Consider the following 13,325-nt stretch of genomic DNA (forward strand, 5'->3'; position numbering starts at 1 on the left):
TGTACATGAAGCCTAAATACGGTTATGTTAATAACGCAGCCGATCTACCAAGTGCCAGCAATAAATTCATTATATGAAATAATAGACTCCCTCTGCTGTGTGGAAGCTATTGGTTCACTTAAATTGTAAAGTCATACGGTATATTATTATAACTCTGCCCAGGTAGTATGTTCTGGATCATGTTGATGTGTTGAATGATTTACATTTAAACATAATTACATAAAAGTCAATTAAAAAAAAAAAAAAAAAAAAAAGCTTATTTTTATTTTAATACTTTCGTCATTCACCAAAATGCACCAGTAAAAAATTACAGAAGTAGGGAGGGGGTGGATGAATTATAAAAAAAATAAAATGAAAAAGAAATCATTAGACTACAGGGAATATATATAAATATTTGTACACCTTTGTACAAAAACGATAAGCGAACAGATTTCTGCAACAGACACAAATAAATATCTGAAATGAAACATTTACAAATGCGGAACAGCCGACGCTGCGTCAGTCCTACGAGGGTGGTCCAGTGCGATACTGTGCAGGGTGTCCGATTCGTCACTGACCGGTTTGTGCTCGGGAGGTAGGTACACAGCATCTGACATCTCGAATACTGAGCGTAATGTGGCCTTGCGTACGCCAAAGCGGAGACCTGCTAACGGGAGAAACGCGTGGTGTAGATCTCCAGAAACAATCTACAGCAGGCGTCAAAAAACTCGTCTCCAGACAGAAACAGACGCCCGGACTAATGTTATACTGAGCTCCCAAATCCTCAATGGATTCAGGAGAGCGCGACAGAGACCAAAGAATAAGACCAGCTCCCCGTCGCTACAAGAGAAGGTTTGTATGAAATTCTGCCTGGTAATAGGTGAAAGCGTAAGAAGAACAACAGTGCAAATGAACAGAGAGCGATAGATGGGCGGCTGCTGTGCTCCACAACACCCGTCTGGCTGAACGGAAGAGGATGCGCTCGTCGGACCGCTCCACCTATCGGAGCGCACCAAGTAACACTTCCATGTTTTCCTGTTGTCACAGTTTATTCAAGGTCCTGCAAGTTTATTGTACTTCCTGTAAACTGGGAATTATCTGAAGCAGCGTCATCTTCGGTCGATGCATGAGGCTCCTAGACAAAAATAAATAAGTGTTTATGTTTCGTTCTTTATTGACAATTTCAACTTTATTTATCTCCATTTTAAAGCTGTCTTATGTGATCGTGATTTTTTTTTTTTTAATAGGCTTAAAAAGAAACATCTGTACAGAAAGAAGGGTGCAAATTAATGTGTAAATTAAGCAGCGTACTCAGGGTCATGTATAAAAATGCTGGACAGCCCGTTTACGTTTAATTACGGCCAGTATGAAGACCAGGGAGTCCATAATGTTTTACAAGAAACAGTGCCCAAGATGTCAGCTGACTGCAAATTTCAACCTGTGGCGAGCACGAACTCCAGAACAGCGCTTAGTACTGTGTTTTCCACCACCATCCATGCGTAAGTTAAGCGCACAGACGTCAGCAGACCCCGTGTTTCAGTGCACGGTGGCCCAACACCCTAGTTTTTCGTCCACTAGCTGTATTTCATAGTTTTGACACCAATATCTATGGATATTTATTTTAAAAAAGGCCAGCGTAAGCCACATGCTAGTGGTGTCGTACCGGTAGGATGACAGGGAGGGTACGGCGTCACCCATGAGGAAATACATTTAAATCTTGTAATATATATTGTAATTTTGATCACTTGTGGGAGTTCCCTGCCTAGACATGAAACCACTGTATATGTTTACAAGTAACAAAGAGAGATGATCTCCTCTGAATCATTACAAAATAAGAGTTGCATAGGATTGTGAAGATCTGACCAATTTATTCTCCAGCTCCTCAAAGTTCTAATACTACACTGGATTTGCACCAATCAGAGCGGCCCCCACTATAAGACACTAACATTGGACGACTTCTCTGGCGCTGATCCCAGAGATTTGCTACTTGGCGGAGGCGAGATCTTTTAGATGGAATTAGCCTCTGCGGTCACCTCCCCTTAACTTAAAAGCTTGTTGTGCATGGTGGGTGCACAAACATCCCTACATCACAGGGACCACTATCCCAGATCCTTCACTGATGAGATCTACCAAGACCAAAACAACCTGTATGAAGAGAGACAATATAGTTCTACACGTGTCGGTGTATCTGGGCTACTACAAAATAGTTCTGGGTGCATGACATCAGCCATAAGAGACATATATGGGGTAATTAATAAGGTTATACCCACAACCCCAGGGGATTATAGCCCGTATTTTGTGGTTTTGTGAGGCAATGTTATCTTCAATGCAGGGAGAATGGGAGTAACTTCAGTTGGATTTTACTCAGTATTATCCATCAGAAGAGGACAGAAATCTAAAAATAAAAATGTTCCCCTCACTTGGAAAGTACCCCCCAGTTTAATAGTTTGGTTCAGGCTATAATAGACGAATGATAATGCTTAGGTACATGGCTATAGGCAACATTCACCCTCTGGACATAACGCAGCAATCTACTAGAAGACATAATGCAGCCTATGACGCTATACACATACACTGGTAACATATGAACATAATTAGAGATGAAAGCACCATACCTGTAGGATATGCACCGGCAAATCAACAGTAAGCTGAGTGTGAGCGGCTGGAGACTGTGCTCTCAGCTGGAAGGGGAGGTCCCCGTCCCCCGGCGGATCGTCCTAGTGACAAGTAAAAGAAGCGTCAGATATTGGGAGCTGCACAGACCTGCAGGTAGCTCTGTACTATAAAGTGACGTATACCCAGCACCTGCACAGTGGTGGCATCAATACACAAGGACCTAGAGATGTCAGTGAGGTAGAGGGTAGTGAGTGCCTCATGCCTCAGTCATGTCACTAGTTTCTGCTGTACAGGCTGATTATTGCTTTAGCTGAGTGCGTGGCTACGGGTAGCACACACAGGAGGACGCGCCCACTAACCTGCAGCAGCTGGATCTGTACATACTGCGCCCCCGTGGCCGGGTCCCGTAGCGTCAGCCCACCGTTCGGCAGAACGACGCTGCTGCCGAAGCGGTTGCCGGCGGGAGATACCGCAGAGTTTGGTTTTGTACCTTTACTTTTCCTCTGCGGAGGTGAAGAACCTTTAAAACAAACAAAAAAAAACAAAACCACACTTAAGAACTATACTAGACATTTATATATAATTATATAAGGTGATCCACACACTCCGGGGCTCTAGGGCACCCCCCACTTATACTGACTATTAAAACTGAAATTTTCATATAGCTCAGAGCAGCTTTAGTTAATCAGAAAACAAAATAAGTTGCTCATTGCACGCTGCCAAATTCCTACATATTACGGCTACATTTTCTCTTATGGTTAATTCAACTATTCGAACATTACTATATTCAATGTTCACATTCTATAATGTAGCAATAGAATCACAAACCAACACAAAAGTGTAATTGGTCTTTAAATGCAAAATAATCACTAATGTCCTCCTCACTAAAGCCAATGCTTTAACTTTAGTTTCACTTTCACAGCCTGCATTGCAACGTTACACCAGCAGATGGCAGCGGAACACCATAACAAAACCACTTATTGATCTAGAGGACCGCACTGCATATAAACAAAGGTATCCGGATAACTACGGAGTATACTGCTCACCTGAGCCGCTGGCTCCGCCCTTCTTCTTGCTCTTGGCCAGCTGAATGGCTCTGTAGTCTGTCCGCGCTGAGCCCCCACTGTCCTGGTAACAGGAAAACAATGACCGTGATACCCCAAACCCTCACATGTATCCTTTCGTTCTCTCAAAATGTCTGAATTCAAGTTGTGCAAACTGCATGCATAGGAACAAGCCACAGCACACAATCAGATTGTAACGTAAAGAAATATATTGCGGTAAGAAATAAACACATAAAAATCTACATTCCAGCAGAGGAGACAGAGGTTTCAGGGCCACTTCTTAAGGACACACCCATACTGGGGCCCTGAACCGTCTCTCACTGCTCTGATGTAAATTTAGGTCCTTCTTCTAAATACAAAACAATTCCTTGAAATGCAGTTTGATGGGGCGCTGCCTCCGGCTCCTTATCTTTGCATACAAACACTTCTTGCTGTGGAAGAACCCTCAGACTCCTCTTATTCAGCAACAATTTATTTTGTATTTATCTTAATCTCGGCAATAAGTTAAAACAATACATTTAATCAAATAAAAGACACCTATCTGTAATAACATGTGAGCAGGTATACTAAACAAGTGTTACACGCTAAAACAAACATCTGACAGTAAAGCAGGAAAGAGCAGCGGCCGCAGGTGAAGGCTCCGAGATCTGTGCTGCCCATAATCTCAGGGGTGCATTAGATCCACAACAGCCTTTCGATCTCTCTGCAAGTTCCTCAGCTGTACATACACTTCAAGAACATTGATAATAACGGACATCTGACAAATCATGTGCAACTCTGCAAGAATCATCCTGCTCGGTATTTATAAGACAGTTGCACCACTAGAAAAATTTATTGCACTTAGGTCTGATGCCTGAGCTGGACTGACACTAACTGCCCTCTGATTATTCGTGTCATCTGTGCAATGTAGTAATATTAGATATTACTTGACCATCGGCAGAAAAAAATAGCAATAGGTTTAGTTTTTGATGGGGAGGGTAGGGTCGGATATATCTAGTCAGATTCGACTGGGCGAATAAATCATAAAGAACGTCTGATGATAACAATTCTGAGCGATAAAATTAGTGTAACTGCGCGAGGAGTCCTGAGCACTTCTGTATAACCGGCCTCAGTTAAAACCTTACTAATAATGTAGGTGAATAGACCCCATATGCAGCTGCCGGGAACACCCCCTACTCAGCCGAGTTCAGAGAAGAAAAGAGGTTCCTTTATGCACAGATTAATATAAAAAATAAACAAACAAAAAATAAAGTTAAGCAGGGAAATCCCTGGGGCTCCTTACGGCAGGGCACTATAGCAGACACTTAGGATTACAGAGTTTGTTCTACCTCCAGCCAGCACAATAAGAGTCTGAACTGACACCAAGTCAGTGGGTAACAAACCTGCAGTTTCAATGATAAACACGTCACAAGTAGTGTCTCCCTTTGGGAACGCAGGATCCAGATGCCAGGAACGGGTTAAACACATTCTAATAAACCAGATTTTAAACCATCTGTAACAGAAAGGGCTTACCAATATGGAGCTCCCGGCCACAGAGCTAAAATCCATTTCTTTCTGTGAACTGTAGCTGCCCGTGGGGTTTGGAAACACGAACTGCGTTACCACTTTGCTGCCTTCCTGCTGACCCACGACCTCTGAACTTGGCAACAGGCCTCTGTCGGCTTTGGTCTGTGTCAATAATTCCGGCATGGAACCGCTGGTCCCCAGGCTGACGGAGGGCGTCAGGGAAGAGGAGTCTATAGTAAGGTTATTAGTGGAAGTAAGTGCGTGAAGGTCCTGGTTGGATCCTCTCATTGATAGCGACGCCAGGGAGCCCAAGGCCTCTGCATTTACGGTCTGTACATCGTCCAAGTGTAAGGTGCCCTGCTGAAGGATGGACGCCGCGGCTCCCAGCAACAGGGAGCTGTCCAAGCTGTGATGGTTCTCATTGTTGGACACCAATACCAAGGGGTCAACAGGATGAACCAGAGAGTTATTGTTGGTGGACAGGTTGCCCCCTAGTGTTGATCTCACAGAAGACACATCGATGGTCAGTATTCCAGAGTTAACCAGGGTCAGGTCGGCTGAGATTCCAGACCCGTTTGAGGACACGTTGGTGAAGAGAGTTGAGAGGTCAATGTTACTCAGGTCGCTCTGTCCTGAGCTTGTGAGCTCACTGCTGGGTGTGAGGGAGCTGGCGGCTTCTAGGTCTAAATAAAACAAACAAATAATGTAATAACGCTACCGTTATACTACGGTTTTCATCACACAGCATTACATCCCTTTGTAGTCACAGGTCTGTGCGAAGCAAATCGTGATAGAGGTTTAAGTTTTACGATTACCAAAGACTCCGACCGCCCCGTTTGTTGTTTTTTGGGTTTTTTTTTTAAAGAATTCCCCTCTAGTGAATGGCGGGGGCTTTTCAGGGGCATAGCGGAAGCATAAAAGCGCTTCAGGGGTAATCAGGTCAGAGAGTGATCTTAGAAACACTGACTAGGTATTATCGCTTCGCTTGTTTCCATGACAATATAGCAGGTAGCGGGCTCGGTCCTCTTGCTGTACGAGTGGTAGATTATTTCATCTCAATAGATTTAGCAGTATGCCACCCACTTATACAGACAAACAAAATTAAGTGAGAAATAAGATTTGTCCTGCACTCACAATCCTATGGGTATCCTCCCATTAAGACAATAATTGAAAAGACTTAAGATTGGTTATAACCATTTAAATATAAGCAGTAACTGGATAAAACCTGGAACTGATAAAAGCAATACACAGAGCCACACACACAAAAATGTTGCTACATTTAAAAACAAATAAAATATACTTAGATGGTAAATCCCATCTCGCTCACCTTGTCCGTGCTGTTTCACCATGTGAGATTTCAGGCTCTGCTTAGAAGTGAATATCTTGCTGCAGCTGGACACTGAACAACGGGTCTTGGAGGCGTCCACGTCCTGGAGGTGCTTCTTGGAGTGGATGTATAAGCTGCTGCGGGCAGAGAACTTGGCTCCGCACCCTGAGACAGAAGCACAGAGGATGAGCAGGAGGCACCGCACACAGCGGGTGCACAGAAAAAGTACAAATCAATACTGCAATATTGTCTCACTTCAATACACTAGAGTGCAAGTAGGTATAAAAGATCATCCATAGAGAAGGTCAGTGACGGTTTATTCAGTCTACATTTACTTTCAGCGTCCGATGGAAAGCACAAGTTTTCACCTTAAGGCTTTTTACACAACAGCCTGCAACAATCACATCTTATAAATCAGATACAGACATGAGGGCCCCAATGTACCAGACTGTAAAACTCTACCACAACTTTATTCACTCTATTCTGTGTCGCACTAAGACAGACTCCCCAGGGCCAACACAGCACAGGGGAAACACACACACACACACACACACACACACACACGAGGATTTACACGCATATCGGTGGCTAATAAACTGAGACTTACCCTCCACAGGACACTCAAAAGGTTTAGTCCCCAGGTGAGTAATTTTGTGACCTTTCAAGTGCTCTGCTCTTGTAAACGATTTCCCGCAGCCTTCCACCGGGCACGGATAACGCCGGTCATCCTCGTGTTTCCTTGGAGGAAAAACAAAAAACAGTCAGCAACATACATTAAGAGATGTTTATAAAAACTGGCGCACATTAACTGTGCAAAAAGATGCTGTAACCCGCAGCAACTGGGAATGCGATTATCTAAATCATAGTGGGAAAATATATAATTTGATCTGTTGCTAAAGCTTACAGCTCTTTATTGTAGTTTACTGTGCAGTAGTACCTATAAGCACCCGCCATTATGTCTATAGAATAATAGTTAAGTGCACGATGCCTAAAGGTAATGTATTCTATCCTATCCGCTACTTCTGTAGAACTCTGGTGTTCAATAGAACAATTGTGTCAGTTACTGGCTCCCAGTCCGAGACACGTATCACCAGTGTTCGCCCCAGCACCTATTTTCCGGGTGCTCCAACCGGCTGCTTGTATTTGCCACCCGGCTCTTGGAGCCCAACAGAGTTCTATTATAATAGAAGAAACCATTGTTTATCCTGTTAGAACAGACGCTATGTGAGCACTACATCCAACAGTGTGTGTTAGACCTGTCCCGCCAGGTGTGGACAATAACCTTCATCACCATCTAATTATATAGCGCCACTGATTCCGCAGCGCTGTACAGAGAACTCACTCACATCAGTCCCTGCCCCATTGGGGCTTACAGTCTAAAGTCCCTAACACACACACAGACAGAGGGAGACTAGGGTCAATTTTGGAAGCAGGCTTTTAACCTACCACTATGTTTTTGGAGTGTGGGAGGAAACCAGAGCACCCAGAGGAAACCCACGCAAACACATGGAGAACATACAAACTCCACACAGATAAGGCCATGGTCGGGAATTGAACTCATGACCCTAGCGCTGTAAGGCAGAAGTGCTAACTACTTAGCCACCGTTCTGCCCACCTCCAACATTATTCAACATAGGCAGCACGGTGACTCAGTGGTTAGCACTTCTGCCTCACAGCGCTGGGGTCATGAGTTCGATTCCAGACCATGGCCTTATCTGTGTGGAGTTTGTATGTTCTCCCCGTGTTTGCGTGGGTTTCTTCCAGGTGTTCTGGTTTCCTCCCACACTCCAAAAACATACTGGTAGGTTAATTGGCTGCTATTAAATTGCCCTTAGTCTCTCTCAGTCTGTGTGTGTGCACAAGTTAAGGGACTTAGATTATAAGCTCCAATGGGGCATGGACTAATGTAATTGAGTACTCTGTACAGCGCCGCAGAATTAGTGGCGCTATGTAAAAAATTGATGACGATGATTATTGCAAAGTATTACACTGTCTCCACCCGGCTACTTCTTAATGCCACCCAGCTGGCAACATTTTATGGGGAGAACACTGTATCAGTTGTTATTGGAACATTACCCCCTCACTGATCACCAGCACAATTCAGGAAAAATAAGGAGGGTAGGTCAAAATAAAATGCTTGAACAAAAAACAAAAAAAAAAACAAAGCTGCACAAATAAAATTATAAATTGAGGAGAGGTGCCGTTTAAAGATGATCTGGGGTGTAAGTCAATTAAGAATGAATGCCATGGGTGTGTTTCTATAACATTCTAATGTAGTATTACTATACTATTACCATCACCAGCAAAGAATCAAATATCAGTTCTTGGGGAAATATATGATCTAACAACATACTAGCTCTTCAGGAAAATACCTTTTATGCCTCAACAGCTTGGACATGCTTGTGAAGGATGAACCACAGCTTTCAAAGTCACAAATAAAAGGTCTTTCACCTAAAAAACACACAAATGAATTACAGGATTAAAACAACCTGTGCTATTTATTCAGCTTAACTGTATATATAGTCTATTTGTATCTTCCAGATGCAGAACAAAAACACCCCCACAAGTAATGAAACATAGCATGTCGGTTATGCTGCAAAGTCACTGACAATATGTGTATGAATCCACCAATCAGCAGCAGTCTGTACATAGCATGTTACTTAGGAGACTACAAGCCAATCACGGCACTAGATACAGGCATTTTTAATGTTAGCAAACATAAATGTAAACAGGTTTGACACTAGAAACCATAAGTTATAGTGTCCTCTTACCCACTACTGTTATTATTAGCAATTTACTAGAGTTCTTGTTTTCATTACATTGTGTTCTATTATTTTACGTTCACCCGCAGGAGCGCCTATAGTGAGCTCTTAAATGCTAGGTACAAATACATTGGCCTAATAGATCGATGTGTTCTATCTGGTATCAACTACTTAGGTCTACAAAAAATCTTGGATTTCCTGATCCACATACATCAGTAACAAGACACTAAACATACCGAGACCAAAGGCTAAGGGCTCACAAAAGTGAAGCAAAGATCGATCCAAATCCAGGAGGGAAAGTGGGTTCAGGTTGCTTAACTTATCCTGGGTCAAATCTAAGGTGGGTGTTTCTATAAAAGTGAAGGCTGTTTTTTCTCTTAATAAAATATAACTTCATATTTAACTTAATTTTCAAACAACTGCTTTAGTCAATAGCTGCTGCCTCCAAATTGAATCCCATAATTGTGTACAGAAGTCCCCCACCCACACATTACAGAAAGGAAACCTTATGTCAGCATAACTAACTCCTAGTCAGTGCGGTCATGGACTCTGACTGCCGAGAACACGACAGACCTGTGTGACTACGCAGATGGATTTTCAGCCTGCAGGCCTTATCGTATTGCTTGTTGCAACCAGGAAAAGAGCAGATGAATTGTTCTTGCTCCCGTACATGAGCTCTGTGGTGGGAGAACAATGCAGTCACTGTAATAAAAGTCTTGTCGCAACCTACAAGAAACAAAAAGGTTTAGAATCACTACTATGGAAAAAAATAGATTGGATACAAACAGTAGAGAATAGAACTCATACATCAGTAACAGTTATAACGCTAGGGTTTATGTCAAAGAAAATGTTCTATGGTATAATAAATTTATTAGATTACAAGTAAATTTTCTGTGTGCGTCACCTTTTTTTTTCCGCAAGTCTGCAATATTATTATACTAAGGTGTACTGGAAATAGTGTTAGTAATAGAGCCAGTATAAACAGTCACAGGAAGGGTGAAATATTCACCCTGCCCAGGGGACCAGTCACCAGGGGGCTCCTCCATTCAGTTATTTTTTTCAAGCGTTCTACGGTTTGCCTGACAGGCATAGCCAAAAACCAAACATATGTGATGCTGCAAACAGCTGCATGGAGAAGCCCCTGGGGCTCTGGAGAGGGGATGAAGCAGGTGAGCAAACTTTAGTGATTAGGTGTTGATACAGATTTAATGCGATTAAAAGAACCACACAAAACTGCAACCAGCTTGGCAGACATGGCCATCTCCTAGGACAAAATAATGTAGAATTCAGGAGCCAGGGGAGATGCACATTAACAGAGATCAATCCTAAAACTTGCATCGGCAGCCAGTGGTTACTGCTGGCGTCTAAGTTTTTATGCTGTCAGCTATTGTCTGATGACAGATCATATTATTATGCAAAAAACCCCTAAAATGTGCCCTTACATAGGATAACCCCCTCTTTTTCCTCTCCAAAATGAACTCTCATACACCATCAATTCTGACAAGTTCCTGAAACTTTCACACATGTACATGTGAATGCTATTTGTAAAGCTGGGCACACACTACAGGTTTTTGAACCAACTACGGACGATAATCGACTGTTAGGTTCGATATCGCATTAGTGTGTGTGCTCCCGCGATCATGTCCCAAAGCACATTGTATCAGTTGATTTGATTTTATAAACTGACTACAAATCCCTATCAACGATGTCTGGCAAATGTGTTAGTGTGTACGCACTCACGCCCAGCAGCGTAGGCAGATATCTGTACAGTGTACAGAGTCACCATCTTTTCAGCAGATGGTTATGACAGATGAAGATCACAGATCTCAAGGTAAATCATGTAGGTGTGTTAATCGGCTGCTCATCGGTCAGTCGTTTGTGAAATCGTTGCAGAAATCGCATCTGCAGTAATTTTCTGTAGTGTGTACCCAGCATAACTCTTCTATAAGCCTTATATGTTTGGTTTAAATGGTACTTTGAAACACACAGGGCCTTCAATGTTGCTAAAGAAAGTCCTATTGTAAGAGACGATGGAGATATCAGCTAAAAGTCAGGCTAAGAGGGTCTAATAGTATGTAGAATGTATCAGCAGATACCAGAAAGGAAAGACATCTAGTTGCATACGGAGGGTACTTAGTATGCATCGGAGTCCAAGCTGCATTAATTCACCCGCTGAATGCAGCAATCATGTGGAACAAAGATTGTAACCTATGGGGATGTACAGTGGTCGTTCCATATTAATGATGATGAACCCATGTGTACTTCTCCAGAAGGGATTAATGCAGTGGATCCCAAACTTTCTCAGTTCAAGGCACCCTTAGGGTCTCCATAATTTTTTCAAGGCACCCCTAATCCAAAATAATTACCAAGTAATCTTTCACCAGCCCTGGCCGCGGCACCCAGTTTGGGAACCACTGGATTAATGATTTCTAATTCACGTAACCTGTAGGTTCCAAGGAATTTTACTTTGGAAATGTTTTATTTCAATTAAGAACATAAAGATCTATTCCCTGCATTAAATCCCCCTCGCCAGGCCAAGTGCCAGAAGACCAAATCCAACCACGTCCTGGACACATACCATGGAACTCGCACTTGTAGGGTCTCTCGGGCTCAAAGTGCGCCCGCCTGTGGGCGCTGAGCTTGGTGGCGGTAGGGAAGGACTCCCCGCAGGCCTCGCAGCGGAACAGGTTTTCCTGCTCGTGCGCCTTCAGGTGGGCCTTGAGGTTGTAGACGGTGGTGAAGCTCTTGCCGCAGCCCGGGGCGTCGCAGGGGAAGGGGCGCCGCTTGTCGTGGGACTGCAGGTGGCGCTTCAGCTTGTACAGGGTGGTGAAGGACCAGCCGCAGTCGTCCAGGTGGCACTTGAAGGGGCGCTGGTCCTCGGTGTGGCTCAGCAGGTGGACCTTCAGCTGCTGCTTGCGGTCGAAGGCCTTGGCGCAGCCGGGCTCGGGGCAGCGGAAGACCAGCAGGACCCCCTTCCTGGCCAGGTCCAGGGCCTCCCCCAGGTTCACCTGGAGCTCCCCAATGTCCCCCACCAGGAAGCCGGCCACCTGCTCGTCCTCAGGGTCCCTGAGCACCATGTCCACGTCCTCCAGGGTGACAGCGGTGCTGGGGCCCCCGGGTGGGGACAGCTCGGGGGCCCAGCCCCTGTGGGGGGCGGCGGGGGCGCTGTTACCGCCAGCCCGAGGCTGCGGCCTAGTCCCCGCTCCGTCCTCCGAGGCCTCCCGGGCCCCCAGGGTCAGGACGCCGTTCTCCAGCCGCACCGTCAGGTAACCGGGCAGCCCCAGGTCAGGGCCGGGCCGAGGCTCGGGCCCCTGGGCGCCGTTCGGGGCCCCCAGATTGACCACCATGTAGACGGGGGGCCCGGACTTGTCGTCCTCCTCCGAGCCCTCATCGGGCTGAGCGGGGAGCCCGGGGCCGCCATCTTGCTGCCGCTGCCCCGCCGGCCCCTGGATTTCCATCTTGGTGTCCCTGTAGCATATAGTGCTGGCGGAGGGAGACGGGGAAACCGCGTTACCAGTGCGGTCCTCACACGGCGTACCCATCCGCCGGATCGGAGGTTGCCTAGCAACGGGTCGCCGGGACTATTTCTCTCTGACAATGTCATACCTGAATTTCCCCTTTATGGACAGGTCCAGGGGCCTTTATCCTGTTATGTCCCGTTGTCCAGAGTCAGTCAGAGCTGGAGGAAGGCTTAGGGGCCATAGTGCCATCATTCACAAGAGAGAAAAGCTGTATTATTGTTACACTCATAACTCATTGTACCCTCCCCCCCCTTTATAGGTCTCATTGCAGCCTTCCCCACCAGCAGAGCTAGAAATTTTAGTGCCTGGGGCAATAATTAAAAATTGATGCCCCCTATCCTGTAAGTGTAGCCTGATTAAACTAAAATGTCATATCTCTTCAGCTTTACGCCCTGGGTGGTGCCCCCCCAATTGATAATTGTTTCGTGAGGAAACCATTATCAGTATGGAGAAACGCGTTGTGATGAAGCCATCAATATGGAGAAACGCGTTGTGATGAAGCCATCAATATGGAGAAATGCTTCAAGAGGAAACCATTATCATTATTTCC

At 44.9% G+C, this 13,325-nt stretch overlaps 1 protein-coding gene across 2 annotated transcripts; it reads right to left on the minus strand.

Annotated features, from left to right (window-relative positions):
- Window positions 1-250: 250 nt before the first annotated feature.
- Window positions 251-12,748, minus strand: LOC142099795 (zinc finger X-linked protein ZXDA-like). Of its 2 annotated transcripts, XM_075183658.1 has the most exons (10): window positions 11,833-12,747; window positions 9,828-9,980; window positions 8,865-8,943; window positions 7,100-7,230; window positions 6,493-6,657; window positions 5,172-5,848; window positions 3,642-3,723; window positions 2,955-3,115; window positions 2,595-2,696; window positions 251-1,114 (listed from the first exon to the last, which is right to left on the minus strand). In XM_075183658.1, exons 1-10 carry the CDS (start codon window positions 12,710-12,712, stop codon window positions 1,028-1,030), a joined length of 2,517 nt encoding a protein of 838 aa, XP_075039759.1. In that variant the 5' UTR covers window positions 12,713-12,747; the 3' UTR covers window positions 251-1,027. The 2 variants fall into 2 exon arrangements, with proteins under 2 accessions (XP_075039759.1, XP_075039760.1); XM_075183659.1 differs by lacking the exons at window positions 251-1,114; window positions 2,595-2,696 and having other exon boundaries at window positions 2,984-3,115; window positions 3,642-3,718; window positions 11,833-12,748.
- Between the last annotated feature and the right edge of the window lie 577 nt (window positions 12,749-13,325).

The sequence above is a fragment of the Mixophyes fleayi genome, chromosome 8, assembly GCF_038048845.1.
Source record: "Mixophyes fleayi isolate aMixFle1 chromosome 8, aMixFle1.hap1, whole genome shotgun sequence".
In the NCBI taxonomy this organism is placed as follows: Eukaryota; Metazoa; Chordata; class Amphibia; order Anura; family Limnodynastidae; genus Mixophyes; species Mixophyes fleayi.